Source organism: Perna viridis, chromosome 2 (genome assembly GCF_037379345.1).
Source record: "Perna viridis isolate PV_CMFRI_1.1 ecotype Kerala chromosome 2, ASM3737934v1, whole genome shotgun sequence".
NCBI lineage: Eukaryota > Metazoa > Mollusca > Bivalvia > Mytilida > Mytilidae > Perna > Perna viridis.
Window position 1 is genome coordinate 54,075,784 of NC_142446.1, and position 25,309 is coordinate 54,101,092.

At 32.8% G+C, this 25,309-nt stretch overlaps 3 protein-coding genes across 4 annotated transcripts in view; all 3 read right to left on the minus strand.

Moving 5' to 3' along the window:
• The window catches only part of LOC148626043 (usherin-like), a 43,911-nt gene extending 35,864 nt beyond the window's left edge, over positions 1-8,047 (minus strand). The window contains exons 1-5 of the mRNA XM_088569651.1: positions 4,283-8,047; positions 3,465-3,642; positions 2,303-2,725; positions 1,287-1,511; positions 689-769 (exon numbers count right to left, since the gene is read on the minus strand). Of these exons, the coding sequence (XP_088425777.1) occupies positions 689-769; positions 1,287-1,511; positions 2,303-2,725; positions 3,465-3,474 (739 nt within the window). The 5' untranslated portion in view covers positions 3,475-3,642; positions 4,283-8,047. The remainder of the gene's footprint in view (positions 1-688; positions 770-1,286; positions 1,512-2,302; positions 2,726-3,464; positions 3,643-4,282) is intronic.
• The window catches only part of LOC148626044 (cholesterol 24-hydroxylase-like), an 80,774-nt gene that overhangs the window by 27,892 nt on the left and 27,573 nt on the right, over positions 1-25,309 (minus strand). The window lies entirely within an intron of this gene.
• Positions 3,542-23,787, minus strand: LOC148626045 (usherin-like). Its single transcript, XM_088571081.1, has 24 exons — positions 23,321-23,787; positions 21,127-21,289; positions 20,398-20,591; positions 19,342-19,612; positions 18,686-18,873; positions 18,142-18,354; positions 17,844-17,937; positions 17,068-17,394; positions 16,289-16,484; positions 14,838-15,494; positions 13,905-14,097; positions 13,409-13,572; positions 12,649-12,798; positions 11,850-12,338; positions 11,472-11,674; positions 10,803-11,045; positions 10,114-10,258; positions 9,005-9,232; positions 8,155-8,286; positions 6,566-6,697; positions 5,024-5,149; positions 4,283-4,401; positions 4,080-4,083; positions 3,542-3,642 (listed from the first exon to the last, which is right to left on the minus strand). Exons 1-24 carry the CDS (start codon positions 23,785-23,787, stop codon positions 3,542-3,544), a joined length of 5,199 nt encoding a protein of 1,732 aa, XP_088427207.1.

A 25,309-nucleotide genomic window follows, 5' to 3' on the forward strand; every position in this document is an offset into this window, starting at 1 on the left:
AATATGTAAGTACATATTAACATAAACACGCCCAAATTTTATTTCATAGCTTATTTAAGTTACAGGCTAACTCTAGTGACATGATACCCACCCTCTTATTTCGGGAAACCATCTACAACCCCCTTTTTCAAAATTTCTGGACCCGGTCCCACCATTGATAGTACTATTAAAGACACAAAATGTAACAATATTTAGAAAAATCTACTTATTTTTATTCCTATTTAACGTTTGCATTATATGAAATAGATTTTGATTCAACTATTGTAATGTAAAATCAGACTTATTGACACAAGGTTTTCTATGACATATAGCTTCAATTTATTGAAAACTAAGACCTTACTATGCAATATATTTTCTTAACATGCATATATTCTAAACAAAAGAACCAATTGTAATCTCCAAATAGAGAATTACCATATATATAAAATATACCTATCAATCAATGTTAACATAGGCATATATTGTTTTGTAAATGAAAATCTCTCTTTTACCACAAAAATTACTGCCAGTAAAATAGTTAAGTTCAGGGAATCAGGGAAGATCAACTCTATTCCCTAATGACAATTATATTATACGGTATACCCATTTAGATTCAGTTTCTATGTTATATAAGGTTAGGTAAATAAATAGTGCTTCTCTTATTTAGACATGATTAAAGAGATGAAAGAGCATCAACAGCAGATCCTACCTCCCTCTAAAGTTCTGCCATATGCCCATGGACTAGGACCAGATCCTGCCTCATTGCTAGCCATTACTCTGTATAAATAATCTACAAAAAAGTACACAAAAAACAGTTTATATAATGAGTACAAAGCCAAATATTTGATAAAAATCCCTATAAATTATTTCTGTACAAGTAAAGTGATTATATATTGCCCAGTCAGACCTTATGTTTTCTTTCCATTCTCAGCCAGTGATCAAAAACCAAGGAACTTCTTATCCACCAAGCAGTGATTCTTCAATAGATTTACAATCATTTTACATTATCCGTGTTTACTACAGATGGGAAAAACTAATTTTCCTTAAGACTACTCTTGATTTAAACTATTTCTTCACTCTCTATGATAAAATTTAAAAATTAACATGCTGGCTAAAGCTCACTTATAAAACTCCTTCTTATACCATCTTGAGTGGAGAAACACATTTAACTTTGGATTTATGAAGTCTTTGTGTTGCCAAGTTTCAAAAGCTAAAATAAACAGCATTTTTTTCATCATAATGCTAATGAAATAAGAAATTAGAAGTTTTCAATAAAAGGCATAAATAAGACAATGCCTGGATCTTACCTGAATAAGGCACAAGATTCTGGTCATTGAATGATAGATCAGTCCCACTGTAGATATTAACGACAAAGTCTTCACGACATGTACGTTGAGGAATGTGGAAAGGTGTGCATCCATCAAGGTTGATATTGGATATCGCAACAGCAGCTAGTTTTAAATCTATAGATATGATGTATTGGAATGGAATGAAGTTCTGAATCTTCAAATCATCTATACATCCACCAAAACCTGAAATGGTATCAAAATGAGTTTTTTTAATTCTTTCTCATATTTTTATTGTATTATTGTATACACAAAAAAAAAAAAAAAAAAAAAAAATTGATAACAGACCAGTATTATCTAAATGATGTGAGTAGAAACAAATACACTTATCACAAATGGTATTGAAATATAAGGTTTTTTGGGGCTTAACAGAATGAACTGTTTCAAAGATGTTTTATTGAGTACAACCAATACATTTAACATTAACAGCATTACGTATATCAAAACTTTTATCTTACACATTAAAAGTTTGCTAGTGAAAAATTGTGGCAATTAATATATCGCATTAAAAAATAGAGCCAAATGCAAATACGTCACTTTCATAAGCATTAGTCTTGTTTATCGCTATTTTGTTTAAAATCCCTTTGATCTTTCTGTACGATCATTTTTAATCTCATGCCAGTCGTGTGAGAAAATTAACATACAGCTGCATAACGTGTGACGTCATGTAGCACTCCGCTGAAAAATAGACCCGAAGGGAACTTTGCAGTGCTTATAAAACATACACATTTCAGTTAGGAAAACAGAAAATAAAAGAAAACTAATACCTTACACTTCAGCAAAACAGCAAAAACAGATTATTTGATATTTTTTCAAATCCCGGCAATGCCCCTCAACCAGATAAGCATGAAAAGCTCCCAATCGTTGAAAAAATATTAAATAATCTAATATTCTATGATAGGAAGAAAGAATCTCAAATTTGAGCTGCAATTGTCCTTGACATTTTTAAATCATGTCTAAATTTAGACATTCATTACCTTGGAATGGCAAAGGTATATTGTTGTCTTTCACAAACTGTGACGCCTCAGAATTATCCGGGATCCCTCCAACAAAGACAGGGGACACAGTCTGTACATCCAGAGGAATACTTATCTCCCCTGAAGACACTGTTATCGAGTTTATCACAATTTCACCCCGTTGTCTCAGTTTTCTCACTTCTACAGTGTGCCAATAGCCATCACACAATGATATATCATCACGACTGAAAGTGACGCTACCAGTAGCCACATTGTTAGAGAACTGCATGTGTAGTGCACCATTGATCAGACCAAGGTAGAAATATATGCCTGGACCCCCATAGGTAAAGAACAGTAAACCAGTCCTCATGTCTGTTCTCAGTGTTAGTGATAGACCAATCATCTGTCTCACCTGAAGCATGTTCCATAGCAGTGTCATGTATCCTACAAAAAATATCAGCATTTAAGATTAATGTACCATGTGAAAATTGATTCTGGAACTTACAGTCCCTGAACTTATCCACCCAATTATTCAAAAATTGATGACTGATAGATTTGTAAAAAAAAATCTGATCTAAATGAATCATATCCAGATGGAATGTGATAAATGGTTCACAGCCAACTCTAAACTCAATCACTGCAATCTGCGGTCAGGTGGCATAGAACTGAAGCAATTTTTAATGGCTGATTGACAATTGATGATAAATTGCAATTATAAGACAAATGTAGTTATCTAAATGATTATTTTAGTTGAATGGAAAGTTTAATTTCATACCTGAAGCAACTGTATGTTAGTCATAGTACCATTAAGTTATTTGGCACTGTTTATATTAACATACTCAATTAATTTAGTACAGACAACAACAGACAGTCAGATACAATTTTTTACTGTCATTTAAGGAGGAAGACCTAGGGCATGGGACATAACTCTTGAAATCAGTGATATATTCAATTTCACCAAAGCTTATCAAGCTTTCATTTGAAACAAAATGTAATCAGTCCAAGTTACTGTGATCCTTACATGTAATTTATTTCTAAAGCTGAATACAAACATTCCGATGATTTGTTGAGAGACAGTTGTGTCCCTTACCCTAGATCTACCTCATTAAGTGACACAAAAGTATACTTCTACTAAAATAAGCAACATTAGACTGTTTTTCGTTCAGAGTTAACTTATGAGTACCTTGTCCCATGAAGTGAATTCCATGATCCAGATTAGTAGGGCATCCCTGCCAATTAGCAAATGCAAGCTCAAATGTCTCAGCCTTTGTCCAGTCTAATGGTGACCAAACTTCTACAGGGTAAAGCTGTTGTAATATTTCTACATCTTTGATACAACCCTGAAAACTTTTCTCTAAAACCTACAAAAGACAGTACACAAAAGTTTATTGTATCTCATTATCCAATGAAATCCTTCAAAATTAAACCTTTTTTTGATTGAAGGGGCTTCAATGTAAATCAAGGTTTCAGACCATTAAAATATGGGCAATAGTTGATGTTCACACACATACATGGCAGTAGTGGTTCCAGAAATTCAGAAAAAGGCGGGACTCCAGTGATGGCCTGTGAACCAAACTTTTTCTGCATAAGAGATGAGGGACCCTCTTCCAAACTTAGATTTGGTTATGCATGGTTCGTATGTTTGAATTGTAGATGATCCTGTACTGTTGAGAGCAAAGCCTTAGGCAAAACATCAGTCAACTGATTTCTTTTTCTTTTTTTTTTCTTCATAGGACTGGTCTAATCATTATTCTAATGCTTGAACTTTTGTCTAGTTTAGTTTCATAAACAAATCTACTTGACTACAAAAATAATGTCTTCAAAAAGGATCTAAATCTATAACAAATTTAATTTTAGCCAATGTGACATAGATTTTTTCTATTTTCATTGCATTGATTAAAAACCTGATAAAGCTGCATAGTATTAAATCTAGTCCTACATTGAGAGGATAAACTAAAGAAAAACCATTCAATACTCATCATTTTCCATGAAGATTTTTACCTGCTTTCTGGAATCATCTCCACCAATTCTCTGGACAAAGTTTTTAGGTACACCACCAATGTACACACCAGATGTAGGACCAATAATAGTCCCTGTTGCACAGTCACTTTCTCTTACTCCTATTTATGAAAACAATATATGATTATAAGTAACTTGATCGTTTTTTTTTTTAAAAAGCAATTTTAAACTAAACATTTTGTAAGTTACCCCTTTCCTGAGACAAGTTTCTAAGCACAGAAATGCTATTCTGTGTAAGAATCAGGCAGTGGGTGAATAATGATGGAAAAAACACATAAGTCTTTCCATGAAAACTTATTCAAAATGTTATCTCTTTCCATGAAATCTTATTCAAAATGTTATCTGAACCACAGAAATGGCATTCATTTCTTATATAAGTGTCAGTAATTCGTAGTTTAAGTTTTATGCAATCCATACCTGAGCATGATTCATTATTTTTCCATTCTGCCTGAATCTTAAAGATTTCAGCACTTAATACAACTTTAATGTAAATGGAAGATAGATATAAAGCTAGGAATATTATGCCATCATTAACTTTAACAAACTGTATCATAGAAAACTATGTGGATTTGTTTGTTTTAAAATATTTATCAAACTATTATCCAACAAATATTTGGTTTCATCTTAACAACACATTTAATCTAATTAAATCACCATGTATTAAAAGAAATGCTATCATCTAAAATTTCTTATGTATCTTCTTAACAACATAGTTGACCAAACCTGTCCATCGATTATCAATAGAGATGCTGGCTCGTTTACCCTCCCTCTTGGCCTGTAAGACATGCCATTTCATATCATTATATGGTAACCCTTCATCATTTGTTGGAGTAACAAATGACGAACAACCTGATTAAATAAAACATGCAAACGTTCTTACTAAACTACCACAAACTGTTAGACTACTGATGTATCAATATTTGGCTGGTTGTGAACTATGTGGCAATTTTCAATATTACAGCAAGTAAAATAGTAAACTTCATGGAATAGAGTTGGTCTTCCTTTGATTAAGAAAGGAAAACAAAAGAAAACAAAACCAAAACAAATATACATGTAAGGAAAAAAAGTTGGAAAAAATGCCACTTTGGCTGAAGATATTGCTGTGTTTGGACAAGTGTATACTTTAAATTAACACAGGTTTGAAATGCATATAGACCAAACTGCAAAATAGGTCTTTAAACCATGATTGTTATAGACAGGTGATTAAGTCCTCAAAAGTCCAGTTTAGACAGGTAATTAATTTATTCAAGGTTCAGATTAGACAGGTGATTGGTTTATTCAATGTTCAGATTAGATAGGTGATTCGTTTATTCAAGATCCAGTATAGACAAGTGTTAACTTTATTCAGGGACCAATTTAGACAGGCTCAAAGTCATATGTTACATCCAGCCAAAATTGATACACCTGAAATTTCAAAGCATTACCATTAAATCATACCACTTATACTACCACTCAATCGGTAAACATGCAACATAAATATAAAAGTATACTGTGACAATTTCATAATCTTCTGTTTAATATACTTTAATATGATGGTACATGATAATTCATATATTTATATTGAAGACATTTTTTCATTGAATGAAGATTACAAAATTGTACTATATAGGTTAAGTCACACGAGCTGGATGACCATGCAAGGAAATAAGACCTGCTTGATTCTGAGAAATAAAATATAAGGATGATTAAAAAAAAAAAATCGTAAGTCTACATGGATATAAATAAATCCATAAGAGCAGGTCTACTACAGAAACTCTGCTTTGATGTATGCACATGAGTGACAAACCTCATTTTTAATTAATTTAATTTCCAAATAATAATTATTAAATCAAATTTTCAATTAAAATTTCAATAACTTCAAAATTAATAGATTTATTTCTCAGAAAAGCAGCAAGTTGTTAAAATGGCTGACACCTTGTGCAAACAACAAAGTGCAAAATTTCTGAGAACTACATCCTATTTGCGCTATTCCTGAGTTCTTTTAAATATGACATTCAAATTTGAACATTTGCATCACCTACAATCACTTAAAAGTTCTGATGAAAATATAGCTCTCGATGGATAAAAGTGCTTAAGCCATTAAAAATCATATGGAACTCATAAACACTAAAAGGTTTCCCCAAATTTGATTCTTTTTTGTCAACCATGCTTCAAATAAATAAACTAGAACTCAGGAATTTAATTAGCTGGAAGCCAGCAACAAGCGCAAAGTGTTAAAACTGCAAATGCTTTTGTGTTTCACTGCAAACTTCAATCATCTCAAACCTCTAAATGTTTTATCAATTTCTATCTGGGAATATTCATTATCTCGCATGACATACAGATAATGCCATTTATTATCATTGTAAGTACGATCGTCATCCATTAGTGGATCAATTTCCACGTATGAAGTGCAGCCTGAATAACATCAACAAAAACAAAGTAAGACTACAATTGGCTTATGGCTATTTCAAACATTTCGGTCTTGGGGTTTGTTTTTTTTTTTTTTCATAACGTAAACAAATAAATTCACACCTTTTCTTCACATGCCAATAGGACTTGCAGGTCTCATCACATGACTCTATGAATTCAGGAGAATGGGTCCCTAACTCCCATTTAAACACATAAGATGTGAAACAGTGTAAACAGTTCACACAATTAATTATATAAGTCAATACAGCAAAGCCAAATTAATCAACTAAAATTATAAAAGAAACCCATTCAGAAAATATTTTTATTCAAGCTATGCTTTTCCTCTCACATATGCATCAATGAAACAAATATAGATAATAAAAAGTGAACTGGATTCATAACACTGGTACAATTCATATGACACTAAGTGTACTATAGTTTGCAAGTGCAAATATTTTCATATACACTATGCTTATTATTTTGTATACAAACATAAAAAGCTCACGAAGAATCACGTTAAATCACAGGGAGGTTGGTGTGTAAAGGTTTTAATACATTTGTCATGGTATGGAATATTGTTACATTGAAGCAAGTGAAGCTAACCATATTGATACTGACTAGTACATTTATCAAGGCATATGACATTGACATTTCAAAAATTCAATAATTTTCTAATTATCTGCACACGTAACTCAACTGTGTGACAACATCTGAAGATAGCTGGTTCATAATTTATATTTAATGATTGAGTATTTTACATGTATTTACCACATATTTCTTATTTTAACACTTTACTCACTTAAGGCGGTACACCTAGGCAAAGGGACACAACTGTTACAAATCATTGTAACGTTTGTATTCACAACTACATCAATCTTATGTAAGCACCAAAGTAACTTGGACTAATTTCATTCTGTTTCAAAGGAAAGCTTGAAAGTCTTTGGTGAAATTGAATATGATACAAACATATCACTGATTGAAAGAGTTATTTCCCTTACCCTAGGTCTACCTCTTTAACTCTGTGGAGTCTAAGAGACAGACTTGTCAACAATAGCTAGGAATAAATATGAAGTTGCATATGGTGTTGTGGTAGATTTATCCCACTCATTCAATTTAGTGAAAAATGGTGAAGTCTCATGAAACAGGAAGTTGATACCAGTCAGCAAAGAAAATTGTTTATAATGTATATCCATCAATATAAAGCCACAACCAAATTTAAAATCAATCCATCAATGGTGAGCCAAGAAAATTGTGACAATATTGGAAAGGACAGACATGATGATTCAAATATATATCACCCACTTGTTGAGGAGTGTATGAAATATTTCCATTTGTTACTACAGTTTGTTACCTCTTTTTTAATGTCAGGAGTAGTAATAAAAGTGTATTTTTATGTCTTTTGACAATAAACATGTATTTCAAATTCATATTTCAGAAAGGTCAATAAAGTACTTAGCATTTACCTTGAGGATCAAACAAAAACCAAGGTCTTCCAGATTTAAACTGAACAGCTATAAATTCATCCTGATTCCCAACAGAACCAGCAAACATCAGAAGGGCATCTGCTGATACTGTCCTGAACCAAAACCTTATACCTAAAAGTTAAAACAGTAAATAAGTCAGTCCAAAGTGATTAAATATCCTTCAATGTTGTTTCAATTGCTCTTTCCTTTGTTTTTAAACAAAGCCTGTTTTAAAGCAATCTTTTAAGTAGTGGTCTTGTAAGAATCCTACAAATTCTGTAATATGTGATACATCTAAAAAAATACTACATATTTTTATTTTTTTTTATCAAGTTGCTTTGTAGGTCTATATGATGAAATGTATATTTATTCATTCCAATCTGTCTGCTCTAAGGAGAAAATTCACATTGAAAATCCAACAGTTTCTATTATATTTTAGTTCTCATTTACAGAGTTATCACCCTTAATTTTGAATTCTACAGGAAATTCTATGTAACTTTTATCTCCTAAGAACAAGAGTTATATGAAAAGCCACATGTTAATTTCTGTTTACTATAACATTTAAAACAAAATATAAAAAATAAAAATAAGTATGGTTTGCAATCACAGGTCATATTTTACATGATTATTATCTGGAATGCTACTTAAAAGCTTACATGATAATAATTTTTGCTTTAATAAGTCAGGAAAATTAACACCTTCTTTGAAACTTAAAGCATTATTTGAACAAATATGGAAACTTGCAAAAGAGGAAAACAGCCTTCTTTCACTAGGGGAAAAGCCCATTTCGGCAGTAATTAAAGACAAACAATATCACTGGCAAATGCTTACTAAGGACAATAGTTCTTACCGGTAAAACCAACATCAAATGGGATAGTGTCAGCAGGGAACTTGTAATAGCCTCCCCCTGGAAACCTGGTTCCCTGTATAACATTTGGTGGAAAACTGAGTGAAGTTTCAGTCTTCTCTATTGAGTATACTGGTTGCGGACCATTAAATACTTCAGGAGGTACCCAACTCAATTTAATTACCGAAGAACTTAAACTCTCAATTCTTGGTTTAATTAAACCTTCAGGTACTGAAAAAGAAAACGATGGTTAGATAAAAAAAAATATGGATGACTTAAAATTGACATTTTCATTTCTTGTTAGCCATAACTGGGCTGGAAAAGAGATAATTTATGACAATCATAACTTAACTTAATTGTGTCTTCTATCATATGCACATTGTCCAATTACCATATCAAGTAATCTAGTATTTATCATTCAATATTCCAACCAAATTTTATGTTTCTCAGATTTCCTCTACTGTATGTTTATTAATAGGGTCTAAATACTACACATGTGTCAAGTATCTACCTAAACACATATGCCACACATGTGTCAAGTATCTACCTAAACTCATATGCTACAGATGTGTCAAGTATCTACCTAAACCCACATGTTACACATGTGTCAAGTATCTACCTAAACACATATGCTACACATGTGTCAAGTATCTACCTAAACTCACATGCCACACATGTGTCAAATATCTACCTAAACACATGCCACACATGTGTCAAGTATCTCCCTAAACCCATGTTACACATGTATCAAGTATCTCCCTAAACCCATATGTTACACATGTGTCAAGTATCTCCCTAAACCCATATGCTACACATGTGTCAAGTATTTCCCTAAACACATATGCTACACACATGCCAAGTATCTCCCTAAACTCATATGCTACACATGTGTCAAGTATCTACCTAAACTCATATGCAACACACATGTTTCTCAATACAAATAGGACCCATGTGTTGCACTCATGCATTCACATGTGTGTAACGCACATGTGAAACATGCATATGTGTTATGCACATGCATGTGTGTATCATTTTTGTCTGTGTTTAACTTAAATCTTTCATATAATATTATCTTAAAGCAAACTTATTTAGTGATAACACAAAAGACTTACTATCCTGTAGAGTAGAGCCGTGACTCTCTGTACTGTTAATACATCCTACACCATTACACACTCGTACTTTAAATGTGTAGTTTGTGTAAGGTACCAAATGGTCTAAAGTGTATGAAGTCACATTAGGGTCAGTGGTTATCAAAAGCTGAAAAAAGTAAACCAGTAATACACATCAATGAAGTCAAAATGGCATCAACTGAGTTTAAAGACAATAACACAAACATTACCTCAATAAAAATATATTTTCCTAAAAGGCAAAACAGTACTCTACCAGTATTATGTTTTGTTTTACTCATATACAACTGGATGCTATAAAATTTTTGTTATGTTTCAGAATACCGAGCAGTAGCCTATAAAGAGGGCATTATCATGCACAACTTACTGCCCTAGGGATACTGATTTTGCCTGAATCATTGATGCCTTGAGCTGCTTGCAATGGGCATAATCAGTGGTTGAAGGCAAAACTATTCCCCAAGAGCAGTCAATTTATCTATAATTCCATCTACATAAGCAATTATTGTGTTTACATCATTGAAAAATCTGAACAGTGCTTTACTGTGTTGCATTTGATCAAAACACATTAATGAATACCACATGACCATACCTCGACCAACAAGAATAGCCCATTCTTCTTAGATATGAGATAAATCATTTTGCTAAATGAATTTTTTATAATACATATACTGTACCTTCCAAGTATACGGTGGAGCAAAGGGGTAGAGAGTATGGTTTGTTGGTTCATAGAAAAACAGATGAAATGATTGGATTATTCCCCTTGATTCATCGGGAGAAGGTTTTCCCCAGGTGATGGTTACTGCAGTACTACTGTAGGGTTCTATAGTTGGAGGGGCAACATAGAGTGGCATAGCTTCCCCCGTCCTTGATCCTACCCACTGGCTTGCTGTTTTACCTTTGTCATTTTCAGCTAAAACCTGTAATTATTACATATATGTAAGTTAGCAGAACAATGCCTGGTTTTAAAAAACAAAATCAAATTAAGATTTTCCTCAAATACTTCCTTTATTCAAAATTCAACCAATCAGATCACTTGAATTTGAAGAATTCAGGAAAAGCTCAACATTCAAGGAAATTCTCACTGAGATTTTCTTATATGAAACACAATCCAGATTACTAAGTAACTGAAATATCAACTGACAAAACATTCCTCCATACAAAAATGTCATTTATCAATCATTGTGAGTGTTGCTATACAAAATTTATACTAGTAGTTTTGTACAAAAATGCAAATTGACCTTACTTGAATTATATTGAGGCAAAGGTCCTGAGCTAAAGCGACAAACTTCAAACCTTAAAATACAATTAAATAAAACATAAAACAAACAATTTATTTCATTTACCTGAAACTCATACCAGGTATAAGGATCTAACCCTGACATAATGTAGTTAGTGTCTGGTGGTGGTAAAGCATTTTCTTGAGGGGAGAGGGTTGGACGAGGGTTATATTGTCCTCCAGGATGAAATATCCTACTAGCTGGTGGATAATGAACGCCCTCCGAGTTCAACATTCCTCGCATCCATAGTTCATAGTATATAATGATACCTGTACAGAAAAAAGTAAGTATTCTGTAGATCAAAGTGGAATCTTAATTTCACTATCATAATTTGAAAAGAATAGGAAACCACTGGTAAAATACGTTCAAAGAGCCTTATTTGTCACTTTGGGTAGTGCTAAAATTTTCAACATTCAAATATCGGAAACTACATTGAATACCTACCATTTGGATGTAATGGTGGTGCCCATGTGATGTTCAACTCAGAGTATCCAACTATGTCAATTAGAGGCTCAGCCATTCCCGAAGGTGGGGCTGATTTAGTGTAGAAATATGTCAGCCAGCTTTCATGACAACCACCTGGTGTACAAGTCACAATGTAAGTTGTGTAATTCATAAATGGGATCAAGCCAGTTATTTCTGCAACTTTAGAAGTGCCTGTCCACTGGACTGTACCATTATCACTGCCAGGGATGGTAGTCATGACTGTATAATTGACGAGTGGTCCATTCATACTGACCGGTTGGTTCCATGACAAAGTGGCAGTGCTTGATGTGACTGTTAAGACATCAATCAGGACTATGCCTACAGGTTTGCCAGGAAGGGTTTGGAATGTAACAGCTGGGCTGTATATACTGCCAAAATCATTGGAGGCCTCAATCACGTAAGTATACTTGGTATAGGAAGCCAGACCTGTGTCATTAAATTCCATTTCTGCAAAATATAAATCACTAACAAAATAAGAAGAAATAACAAAATGACAAGAAGTCAAACAGAGTGAGGCACGGTATTACAGTGATAAAATACTTTGGTGATCGGGCCTTTCAGAGTTTACTTAGAGGTGTATGCCCACTTGTTGATCTCTCTAAGTATTTACTATTTTGTATGCATTATCTATTCCACTATCAACTAGAACTATATAAGCATGAAATTTTGAAAAGAGCTGAGGCGATCTGTAAAAATATTGAAAATATCTTCTTTATCATATCATTTTTGAATAAAAGAATTTCCACTTTAAACTCACCTGAACCATTGCCAGAAAATATGAGAGTACCATTTCTGAACAAGCGGTACAAATTAATTACACCATTGGGGTAGTCTGGTTCATACCAATATAAATGGAGAGCTTCAGAAGTTAGCTGGATATGGAGTGGTGGAGGCTGTTGAGCAGGAACTGAAATGAATAAAATACATGCAAAGTACAAATATGAAAAATGAGATCGATTAACATGTGTAATACATATGCATGTTCTTAATTTATTTTTCTGAACAAATCCTGTAATTCCATAGTCACTTTTTCAATGCAGCCTAACAAATTATTTTAAAAGATGTACTGTTTAGTGCATTTGTGTGTCTTTAAATACATGGAGTCATATGTAGTGGCAGGCTAACATATGATTACCATTTGTTAAAAAAACCATATGATTATCATGTGATAATTATATAATAATCATATGTAAATTGAAATATAAGTCAATCATACTGTGCTCCACTCATACGATAATCATATGTAAATTGAATTACAAATCAATCATACTTTGCTCATCTCATATAATAATTATATGTAAATTGAAACATAAATCATGCTCCACTCATATGATAATAATATGCTTCACTTCATATGATTCTCATGTGTGGCACAATTTTGCTGTGTAAAGCAATTTTGAAATGATTCACATATGTAACTGCATAAATGATAAACATTCTGTTATTTCTTGGTTTTCAAAAATTTTTTATATCATGTATATTCTAGATAATACAAAAATTCATATTGTTATTCCTACTTTTACTACATCCATAAGGGTTATCAGGACTAAGATGGCTGCTACCAGCTACACATGTGTCACATCTTCTCCCAGTCACAAAGTCTTTACATTCACACTGTCCACTGACTATATCACAGAGTTCACTTTTACTTCCTGGTGAATAACAGTCACATCTACTGCAGCTGATAATAGAAGATAAATGAAATTTAGCAACATACACATAGTTCTCCAAATGAATGTCCCTTATATAATGGAGGGCTTAAATCAATAATAATAAATAAAAGAGATACCTGTCTGAAAAGAAGCAATTAATAATTATTTCATTTTCAAAGAAATAAAAAAAACCTACTATTAATAACTAAAAACTGCTACCTCTGGAATAGATAACTTTAATTGTACATTTTTTAACTATAGTACACTTTATCTTTTCTAATTTTGATGGTGTGTGTATCCTAAAACAATGAAATATTAACAGAAAATAGAAACTACATGAAATAATAAAAAAAAAACTTACTTTCCATTATTAGGATTGAATGAGAAATATTTCTCCAGACATTGATTACATGCCCTGCCAGTGACCCCTGACCCCTGTTGTTTACAATAGCATTGACCAGTTTCAGAATCACAATGTGTCTGGGGTAATGTCCCTTTTTTGTCACAGCCACAGGGATTACAGCCTCCACCTGCTGCTGTATTGATGTAGTAATCTACAAAATTCATAAGTTCATATACTAGTATGTAATTGTTTGCATGTACCTGTAAGTAAAATCTTTCATTCATTTCCCATAAAATTAACCAAATGGAACCAAATCAAGAACAATAACTCTTGTCAAGTGCCAATTTCATGTACAATCTATACAATTTTTATCTCAAAAGTACAACCTCAAAATGAAAAACTAAGCCTGGTTATGTGATCAGTAACTGTTTCTGAACAAGAAATAAAACTGAATTTGGTGGGTTTTTGACATGCTTGAATCACCTTCTGTCTGATTTATAGAAAGACTGCAACTTAATAGAAATGATCATTTGTTTATATAACACTAGTTTGAAAAGCATCACACAAGGAGATTCGATTGCATAGGTCTATATATTACCATTATATACAGCAGTGCATAATCAAATGATCCCTGTATTATAAATTTCAATAAAGCCTATGTGAAATAAATTCTGTAATTTCATTCTAAGACTTTCTCCCATAAAAACATCACAATACTTTGCTCTTAATTTGATGTCATGTGAAGTTAATTTAATTTGATGTCACTGAAGATTTGGAATATCAATCTGTCAATCACAATATTAACAGCAAATTATTGAGAAATCTATATAATGAAAAGAATAATCAATTGTCTATTGTGAATTACCAAAATATAATTGCTCCTGCCAAGAACGCTTGGAGAACACATGCATGGAACAAGTTGTATTGTAATTTGAACAACTCTACACCTACCTGGGGAACAATCATCACATTTCCTACCAAATCTATTGGCCAGACATGTACACTCTCCTGTATTCTGGTCACATGCCAAGTCATTAGGTGATGTATCTCCATTCTGTGTCCCGGTTGGATCACAGTTACATGGCCGACATCCATCAGGATCAGTGATGTTTAGACCAAATGTATTTCCTTTACACTGGTTACATGACATTCCCTGCACGTTGTCTTTACAAACACAATTTCCAGTAACTTTATCACAAACAGATGTACTATTAACTGTACCAGCTTCTTCACAATTACAATCATTACAGCCTTTCTCTGTTGATCCTCCAAAGGCATAGGCTCCATCCACACATTCATCACAGGACACACCCTGCACATTAGCCTTACAGACACACTGTCCAGTTAGTGGGCTACATATGGTTCCTGGTATTGTTCCCTGTACATTACATTTGCATGGTACACATGCACTGAAAAATTTGAAATACCCTGTGGCACAAACATCACAAGTTCTTCCCACTACTCTGTCTTTACATGGACACTGTCCAGTGACTGGGTCACAGAATTGGGATGTCGCTCCAAGTGGATTGCAGTCACAAGGAGTACATCCCATTGGGTTCTCATCTGTCAGGTTGTAGTACCCATATTTACAGGCATCACATTTGTCATCTATAAAAGGTGAAAATAAAATAAATAATATTCTTTAAAAATGAAAAAAATTTATCTGGTTTGAAAAACATAAGTATACAACATAAAAAGCCAAAAGTGCTACATATGATTATCATACATATATGAATCGTGTTAACATATGCTTCACTTTACATAGGATTTTTGTGTGATTAATATATGATACTCATATGCTTTTTTCACAAATATATCATAATCATTTGTTTGCAGCTAATATTTACATATGATAATCATATGTGGCTCTTTTGGCTGTGCACCATGGACAAGACTCCTTCAGAAATACATTTGTTTTATTTTCCTCGTCTCAAGTATACTTACCTTACCATTGTTATTAACTGTACTTCAATAGATACCAAGTTATTCCATCAGTGTATCATTTTATAAATTTTTAACTAACAATCATAGTTTACTATACTGTAAAGCCATCTTATTTAGAAAAAGAAATCAGTATCTAAATTAGAGTGAAACCTGTATAAATCGAAACCTGAAAAAACCTGAAAAACTATCTAAACCAGACATTTTTAGAGTCCATTCATTTATAGTGAAACATGTCTCAACCAAAACCCTGAATAATCTGAAAAACTGACTAAAACAACACTTTTTTTAAATCCTTTTAATATCAGTTTAAATGTATTTTTAAAATGAGTAAACTGAACATCTTCCTTCACCAATAAATTCTACAGTCCATCAAAGGTTCAGTATAGACAGGTTTCACTGTACTAAAGGTGTAAGTCCCAAAGCTAAAAAGAACTGATCCAGCACTTATAAGTACCTACTTCTAACAAAAGGTTTACAGGAACAAACACCAGTTGTAGGGTGACATGTGACATCTCCATTGTTTGTTCCCATGGTAACACAGCTACAATTACCACAGCCCTCCGGATTGCTGGCTTGGAGGTTAAAGTGACCTGGTTTACATCTGTCACATTGTCTGCCCTCCACATTAAGCTTACAGTCACACTGTCCACCAACCTATTGGGAAAACATATGTTATACACATGAAATTTGTAACATATGTATGAAAACGTATGTTATACACATGAAATTTGTAACATATGTATGAAAACATATGTTTAGGACCAATATGGAAATATTTTGTTTTTTTCTTTTTTGCATATTCAACACAGAAATATGTGATTTCAAAAATAATATGAAAACCATAGTCTTTTCATATTCTTAGTCTTGTGAATAAGATAAAATTACCATCTGATTTTTATTCAGGTGTAATTTAAAACATATAAAAAACATTTGTAGCATTTTTACAGGAAAATAAAGTTGAATGTTTGAAATAAGGACAGATATACTACAATTAATGGCTCATTAACTTAGTAGTTGTGATTGTGTGTTCTTTTAACATTTTTCATACAAACTTACATATGAAATCAGTTACTGTCTGCATTTTCATATTTGAAAAAAAAACTGCTTTGTCATCATAAAGCAGTCATAAATTACAAATGAACTTAACTCTTCACAATCATGACATGAAGACTTTGGTCAATATGATTTCAGTAAGTTATCTAAAAATTAAAGTATTTTTACAGAAATCAAAACCAACCTTTTCACAATCCAGATTAGAATTTTCAACGCCATCTAAGAAGCATTTACATGAAGAGCACACATCAACATCATATTTACTCTTCCCTTCTGGCCTGTAGAAATAGGTCACACACATATCACAAAACTGTCCTGTTGTATTGTGTTTACAATTCTGACATACTCCCCCACCTCCAAGGTCATGGTCGTCTGGGAAAAGGTCAAGGCTGTTGTCATAGATACAGCTATCAGCATGGTCATGACATTCACATGGTTTACAATTATAAGCATTAATCTGGTCCCCCATCTTGTATGGTTTGTTGTTATATAAAGGTTTACATCTCTGGCACTAAAAATAGAAACATTTCATTTTTCAATCAAGCATGAGAATGAAATTGAGTATAGCTCATCTTTTCAATTGGAAATGCCTGTACTGTTATGATTGTTTCCAACCTTCAGCTTTTGCCTTGATATTGCCATTTGTTACATGGACTTTCCTTCTTCAGACATATTCCTTTTGACTATGGCCTTGAGTTTTTGCCTATCAGTTCCATAATTTTGTATTCACCCTTTATTTTTACCAAGAGAACTGAAGATTTATCATCATTTTACAGGTATTGTTAAGAGTCAATAAGCAAAGCATTTGGAAATAAACCATTTTACCATTCAGTTCACTTTTTATTGATGTAACTGATACAGTACTTGTAAAGAGTAAAACTGAACATTTTAGTTAGCGTCCTTTCATATTATACTTTATCTTTTTACCTTTCATACTAAAGTAAGCCATAGAAAATTTACCTTATTCCCCTCTGTGTAGCTGTCAGCTGTACAATTACATTTGTACGGAAAGCTGTTTGTGTCACAACTATCAGCATGGCCATTACAGTCACATCTAGAAAGAGATGGGAAAATTGTCAACATTTGTAATAAGAGGGGCAAGGGTGTGCAATAACAATAGCAAGAAACTTCTTACTAAGAAAAAGACATATTTTTAGCTTATTTTTGTCTTAGATTCTAAGAGCAATTCTACAAATATTTCTCAATTTGAAAAGACAGGTCTGATGAAACAAAACAAAATCAATACAATTAAGATCACCTTCCACCAACAATAAGTTCAGACAGCCCAAAGTATCCATGTCTGAAGTGATTGACATAGTAATGTCCCATCAATGTAATTCTGACAAGTGAGGCCTGTAGGAACTCCTGAAGGTCTGGTGTCTGGTATAACTTGTTATGGGCAGGTCTGGGTACAGGTTCTGTTGACAGAAGGTTGAATGTTATCTGGCCTTCTGAGTATGGTACTGTGTTCCTGAAAACAGACATATATATGGACTTAAACGTAAACAAGATCAGTAAGGAAAGTAGTAGCAGAAACATGTATGTCTTCAAACATTTTTTTTCAAGAGATGAGGTACTTACAATGTAGAATATAATCTATGAGACTGTTATATATCTACAAAAAGAGTTGCAAATGCATACACTAAAATCATTAACAAGATACTTCATTAGATTGACAGCTTTGTATCAAAGCCATAAGCACTTTTCAACTACAGTGAGTGAGAGTTTCTGACAAAACTATGATTTTTTTTGTATTATAACCAATGTCACTTTTACACACAACAGCAAGATAAATTGCTTACATATCAAACTGTATACAGTTGACAGATGTTGACGTTACCAGTGGTCCATTGTTAGGTTGGTCAAAGTAATGTTGACAGTCGTCCGCATAGTATTGCCATACTGTCCAGTCTGAGGTGTGATTCTGTCTCCTCTCGATCTTAATGGCCTTGGAGTAAGGGCTGTAGAAATGGAGCTGGACATAAAATATCTTGAAAAACAACAAAACAATATGCCAGTTTTAAGATACTCAATTCCTGGGGTTTTAAGCTTTTCTTAAATAAATGCTTGCAATATAGGTGCAAGCTAGGACACACATGCAGATATATCACATTTGTTTTTTCAGTGGTGGGTCGTGGGGGACGAGGAGGGGGAGTTTGAGGGTTGGAACTCCCACCATTTGTTGGATATTTTTAAAAATGTCGTGAAATTTGGGTGTAAATGAGCAAATAATTGCCTAGAACTCCTCTGGAACCCATCCTTTTCAAATTTTCTGGATCGCCTCCTGTTTTTTGCATTATAGTTTGTCTTAAAAGATTTTTACATGAATTATGGCCTGTTTTTACCTTATATTTTCCATGTGATACTTTCAACAATAATTAAATTCAGAGATATGTGTATAAAATCTGCTTAGTAAATGGGAACTAATAGAAATTTCAAATGCTTTACTCATTATTACCTGAAAGGTATCCTTCAAATCAATATTGATCACAATCTGATCCTGGAACTTAGATATCCACACACTGTTACTATCTCCGTCATTTATAAACTCTAAGAAATGAGCCTCATCATTCAGCCTCAGAGCAACATCGCCAGTATTGTCTTGGACGTTATTGGGAATACAATAGTGGGACTTATCTGGTCTGACTCGTGGATGGGAGGCAGGACATCTACATTCTGTCTGAACTCTAAGTTGAGGTAAAAATCCTGTGTAAATCTGGTCTATCTCTCTGTAGAAGATTTATTTTTACTTGAGATACAAGATTTTCATTCTCTTTGTGTATTGCAATACTATTTAAGTATCACTCCAGCTAAGAATCATGCAAAATGTGACACATGGTTGGAAAGCCTACATATTTTTATTTTTGATATTTTATTTAAAATGTTATTGTAAACAGAAATTAACATGTGGATTTTCATATAACCCTTGTTCTTAGGAGATAAAAGTTACATAGAATGTACTGTAGAATTCAAAATTAAGGGGGATAACTTTGTAAATGACACTAAAATACAATAGAATCATTGGATTTTCAATGTGAATCATCTCTTAAGAGCAGACAGAATGGAATGAATAATCATACAATTCATCATATATATAGCAACTTAATTACAAAAATAAAAAATTGTAGCTTTTTTGGGGGGTATATCACATATTATAGAATTTGCATGGTTCTTACAAAGACTGCTACTTAAGGTACATATTACATGACAATTACAGTGAATGGTATAGTTAACTTCAGGGAATAAAGTTGGTCTTCCCTGATTAACTTCCTCAGGTAGTTAACAGAAAATTGACAAAGTGATTTAAACTTTCTATCAGACTTAATAGATTAAAATACCTATGCAATGATAGACAGTTTAAATCTACTTGTTATTTTTTAATCTTAGATGAAATGGATGCACAAACCCTGTCAAAAACAATATTTGTCCCCTACCATAAACAATGCATGTTACTGAAAACTGTCAATCTGATAAACAGGTAATTTCTGTGATAAAAAGCAATAAAATGATATACCTGTTGGATAAAGTTGTTGAGTAAACCATGAAATTCTGGATCCTTCCAATGAACTGGCCCCCTCCATTATGATCTTGGCCAATCCTTAGTGTTCCCTCACCATCAAACAGAGCACCAGTAGTCTCAACCGTATAAGTGGCCAAATACCCTGGGCTGATTCCATTGATGTAGAAACTCAAAACATTCATATAGGCCTGAAATATACAGAGCAAATACAGTGAAACCTGTCTAGAATGAACTCCTTTTGGAAAGCAGAATTTGTTTGGTTTACACAGGTTAATACATTTAAATGGGCATGAAGGGACTCCAAAAAGTGTCTGGTTTAGCCAGGTTTTCAGTTTTGTTGAAAAAAAAATTAATTTCTGTCAAAATTTGGGTTAAAATGAGCAAATCGCCTGGAAACCCCTTTCAAAGAGTAATCAAGGGAACTAAGATTCAAACAGAAATCAAAAGAATATATTCCAAGGATTCTGTTAGACAGGAAAAACAGACAAACATAACAAAGAACATGAAATAACCATATTAATATGTATAAAGAAATGTAAGTAAATGATCAACCAGGACTCCACTGAAAAGTGCATGTATGTTGCACCGGTGGGGTAAGTGTCCTTTGCTTTTCTAGCACCTGTTGAGTTGCCCATCTATGGATCTGCCCTGGAGATAATATTGTTATTAAAGTTTTGATGAATGAGCATTTAATTCTTTAAATTCAATTCATAAAGGATATACCTGTATTGCAAGATGTGTCCATGTTTTCTCAGGTAATGTTTCAGAGAAGGAGACTGTTTCTGTACCAGTTGCTGTTCTGAAGGTATACTGGATCCCTGTTGTAACCAACTGTATTTGGTATAATACCACACTTCCATTGGAGGACTGTTTTTGTACAATGGTACTGGAAAATACAGATTTAAAAAAAATTGAAACATAAACAAACAATTTAATAATTTCACAGGGGACAGAAACGTCAACAATTTGACACAGTCGACACTTCACTGATGTACTTCTAATTGATTACATACAGGTACTATGGTGCTTGAAAAGTGACAAAATAGGTTATGCAGTTCAAACTAACTGCATGTCCTACTCCACCCAAAATGGAAGGTAATGTAGAATAATGAATGAAAGTAAAAGCAAGGAGACCATGTTTAGAACAAGCAGGATTTTTATCATCTGGGAACAAAGGCTTGACCAAGAAATCAGACAAAACACCAAAAGTCGCATGAATTATCTAAAAGTTTATACACAGAAAATATAAAGTAAAATGAGCAACCTAGACTCCACAAAAAACTGGGAGTAAATTAAGTCCAATTCAATCAATAGGGTAAGTGTCCTCTGCTTTTCTAAAAACACTAAAGTTGCTCATATGATGTAAAATCCACATGTACTCTATTCATCTAAATATCATTTTATTCAAACTTTTCATATTCTTAATTATAGAAGAAGCCATCTACAACTACAACATAAAGTGAAACCTGCATAAGGAACCAACCATTTTTATACTGAGGGGGAGTCTGGGATTATTACTCAGTCAAGGACAGAAATAACAAAATATAATAATGATTCAATATTTTCCCTATGACTTAACAACATAGATTTCCAAATAAAATTGTTTAATCTGGCTGCTGCTGAAAAAAAATTATTTACTTTTGTGCTTGTGTGAAAAAATTTGTCTCACTGAACACAAAATTCCAGGCTCCCCCTTCAGAAAAAATGGTCTTTGACCTAAACTTAATCCATTTTGGAACTTAAATTTGGTTCAATTACGATAGGGGTTTAGTTTATCAGGTTAAAATTACATTTTAAATGATTTAAAGAAACCGTTCAAGTGTGTTCAGGCTTTGGGATTATTCAGAGTTTCGTTTTTTATAGGTTTCATTTTATAAGCATAGTCATATTTAATGGTCATTTATTACTGTGAAAGTACTATTGTTTGTGGGGTACCAATTTTCATGGTTTTTCCTGGTTAAGCCACACCATGAAATTTGGTTCCCAATGAAAAGGATATTTTCATTGATGTGTCTACTGAAAATTTCAAAACTATGAATTAAGAACCCAAAAAACTTGTTTTTCTTCCCTAATCCACAAAAATTGGTATCCACAAATTAAAGTACTTTCAAAGTTTTTCAGAGTTCAAAATATTTTCTCAAGAAAAATTCCCAGTGACAATAATGAATGTCAAGGAAGAGCAGTAACCATTGGTAGACCAATGGGAAATATTTTATTCCACAGAAATACCAACCATGTATGTTAATAGAAGGGAACTGGGTCTAGCGGGAATATTTTTGTAGTGAAGTTAAACATGATCCCTACCAAAATCACCAGTAACATATTTCAATAATTTGAACAAGATCAGACATGTATTGACCAAGACTGTAACACCACACTAGAGCTATAACTATATAGTCCCATAGTAATTAACACAATACCTGATATCGACCCTAGACAAAATCTATTTATATATTGATTAAAACAGAGGTGGTACTACACACATACATTATTCAGAACCTAAAGATAGTTATGTTGGCTCTAAGTGACAAGGGTGTGACCAAAAGGCATTCAGAGAAAAAAATCTTTTTACCAAAACTACCCTACATGGTGGTATAAAACAAATATATTTAGGTTTTATGTGAAAGCAAACAAGATGTTGACTGGCAGGTCTAAGCCAAGAATACCTAAGAATACCCCCACTCAACCATAACTGTCAGCGATATGGTAAACAGAAAGTAGGTAAGCAAGGTTACTGGAAAGGGGAGTCATAGAAAAGGTCATCATGCAGAAAAAATAACCAAATATCTAAGCATTCCCTTTAATAGAAACTTAGAAATCTGTTACAGAAAAATGTAACATGCACAGAAGAATGGACTAATGGATGGACAAGGTGATTGCAATATAGCCCCACTCAGTAAATAAGACACACTCTTACCCATAATTGCCAGGTTCTCTCCATATCCAAAACGCAAATGTCACAGCTCCTTCAATATAAATCACTGGAACAGCTGATGGAGTAAAGTAACAATCTGCACCCGGCTTTAAAAAGTATGTTGAAAACTCTCCAAAACTAGAAGCAGGCTTTGTGTTCACACTATCTGTCAGGACACACTGTCCAAATCCAGCACTTGATCCTATGAGTAAATCTGTTGGCAATGGTAATGAAGTTCTATTTGGACAAGATTGAACACAAAAAGCCTGAACACATTGGTCTATGGAAGCTTTATAAATAGAACTGATGCAATAAGCATTTCGTGTTGGAATGCCACAAGTACTGTCTGAAGGGTCTGTTATTACTGTCCTTTCTAACGCTACGTTAGTTAACGGCGGAAAATGTTTCTGAGCAGTAGTGAAAATCGTGTAAGCAAATAAACTAATCATGAACAGAGTCACTTTGCACATGTTCCTATTTCTTGGTAAGGCACTAAAAACTGAAAACTTTCTAAATCCTTTGGTAAAGAACATTCTATTATTCTATCTTCTTTGTCATCAAAGTATTCCTTGGCATTCTGAAAATAAAATTATATCAATTACATTATTTAGTTGATGCCTATACAGCTAGATAAATCAGAAAAAAATACAGACAGTTTTAATCAAATTGTTTCTTTAAACCCCAAAAATAAACTGAAATATCTTTTAAGATGCTTTACAGGGAAACATTTTTAATTTTTTTACAATAAAATAAAATTATTTTTGCAATTATGGAAACCCAAACCTGTTGATACACACTATTCTAAACTTCGAATATTAACAATTTAAAAATGTGTTGAAATTAACAAAATATTACGAAAAAAAATATAACAAAAAAAACTTCATATTACACCCTACCTTATAATCTTAGAAAATAAATTCCTCTGTGTTCCCTTTCACTTGCATAAAGAATTGATTCCTAATTCTGGAAAACAGTAGCTAATCATGAATAATTAAAGCAATTTATTACCAACTATCTCTACTGTTTTACCTGTAAAGGTAATCTAATTAATATACACCTTGCCATATGGTCAGGTAGATCAAAAGTCTAATCAATTAATTACTAGGTGATGACTTTACTGATTAATAAATAATTATCTATGTAAAAAAAAACATGTTAGAGTTTGTGTAATAGTGGGCCCCAAGTAATATACAAAATATTTTTTTGAGAATGAATATTACTATCTACTTTTACAAACATTTTTTCTTCATGATCACCCCTTAAGTAACAGTCTTTGAAAGAATCATGCAAATTCTCTAATATGTGATACACCCCAAAATTTATTTTTTGTAATTATGTGGTTTTGTGGGTCTATATGATAAAATGTATAATTATTCGTTCTACTCTGTCTTTTCTTTGGAGATAATTCACATTAAAAATTCAACAGTTTTAACGTGTTTTATTGTCATTTACTGAGTTATCTCCCTTAAATTTGAATTTTGTAGTACATTGTTTATAACTCATACCTCCTATGAACAGGGTTTATATGAAAAGTGACATATTAATGTCTGTTTATTATAACATTTTAAACAAAGTGTTAAAAATGAAGATATGTAGGCTTTCCAACCATGAATCACATTTTGCATGATTCTTAGCTGGAGTACTACTTAAAAACCAGTTGTTGCACAAAAAATAATTATAAGAATAACCCCACTCAACCATTTGGGTCAAACCTGAAAAGAGGAGACATGGTACAATCCACAATCTAGTTATCAGAACTGATTTAATAAACATTCTTAAAACATTTTTTATTACACAGTTCAAACCATTGTGAAAAAATTTGTACTGTTTCATAATGCTTTTAAGTAAATTTATTGATATTAAATTAAAAATAAACAGTGGAAATTTGATATATTAATTACTAGTAAAATATCAGTGAGATGAATCAATCTCAGTGGGCTCGTTGAAATAAAACCTTTGGTAAAAAAGTAGTAAGGACAGATTGGTGCTAAC

Excerpts from the sequence above, each read along its gene's own strand:
- LOC148626045 (XM_088571081.1), bottom strand. The coding sequence starts at position 23,787 with ATGTGCAAAGTGACTCTGTTCATGATTAGTTTATTTGCTTACACGATT. Across the intron at positions 17,938-18,141 it reads GAACTTATTGTTGGTGGAAG|ATGTGACTGTAATGGCCATG; the intron begins GTGATCTTAATT and ends ATCTCTTTCTAG. Across the intron at positions 4,402-5,023 it reads TATTGATAATCGATGGACAG|GAGTAAGAGAAAGTGACTGT; the intron begins GTTTGGTCAACT and ends TTTCATAAATAG.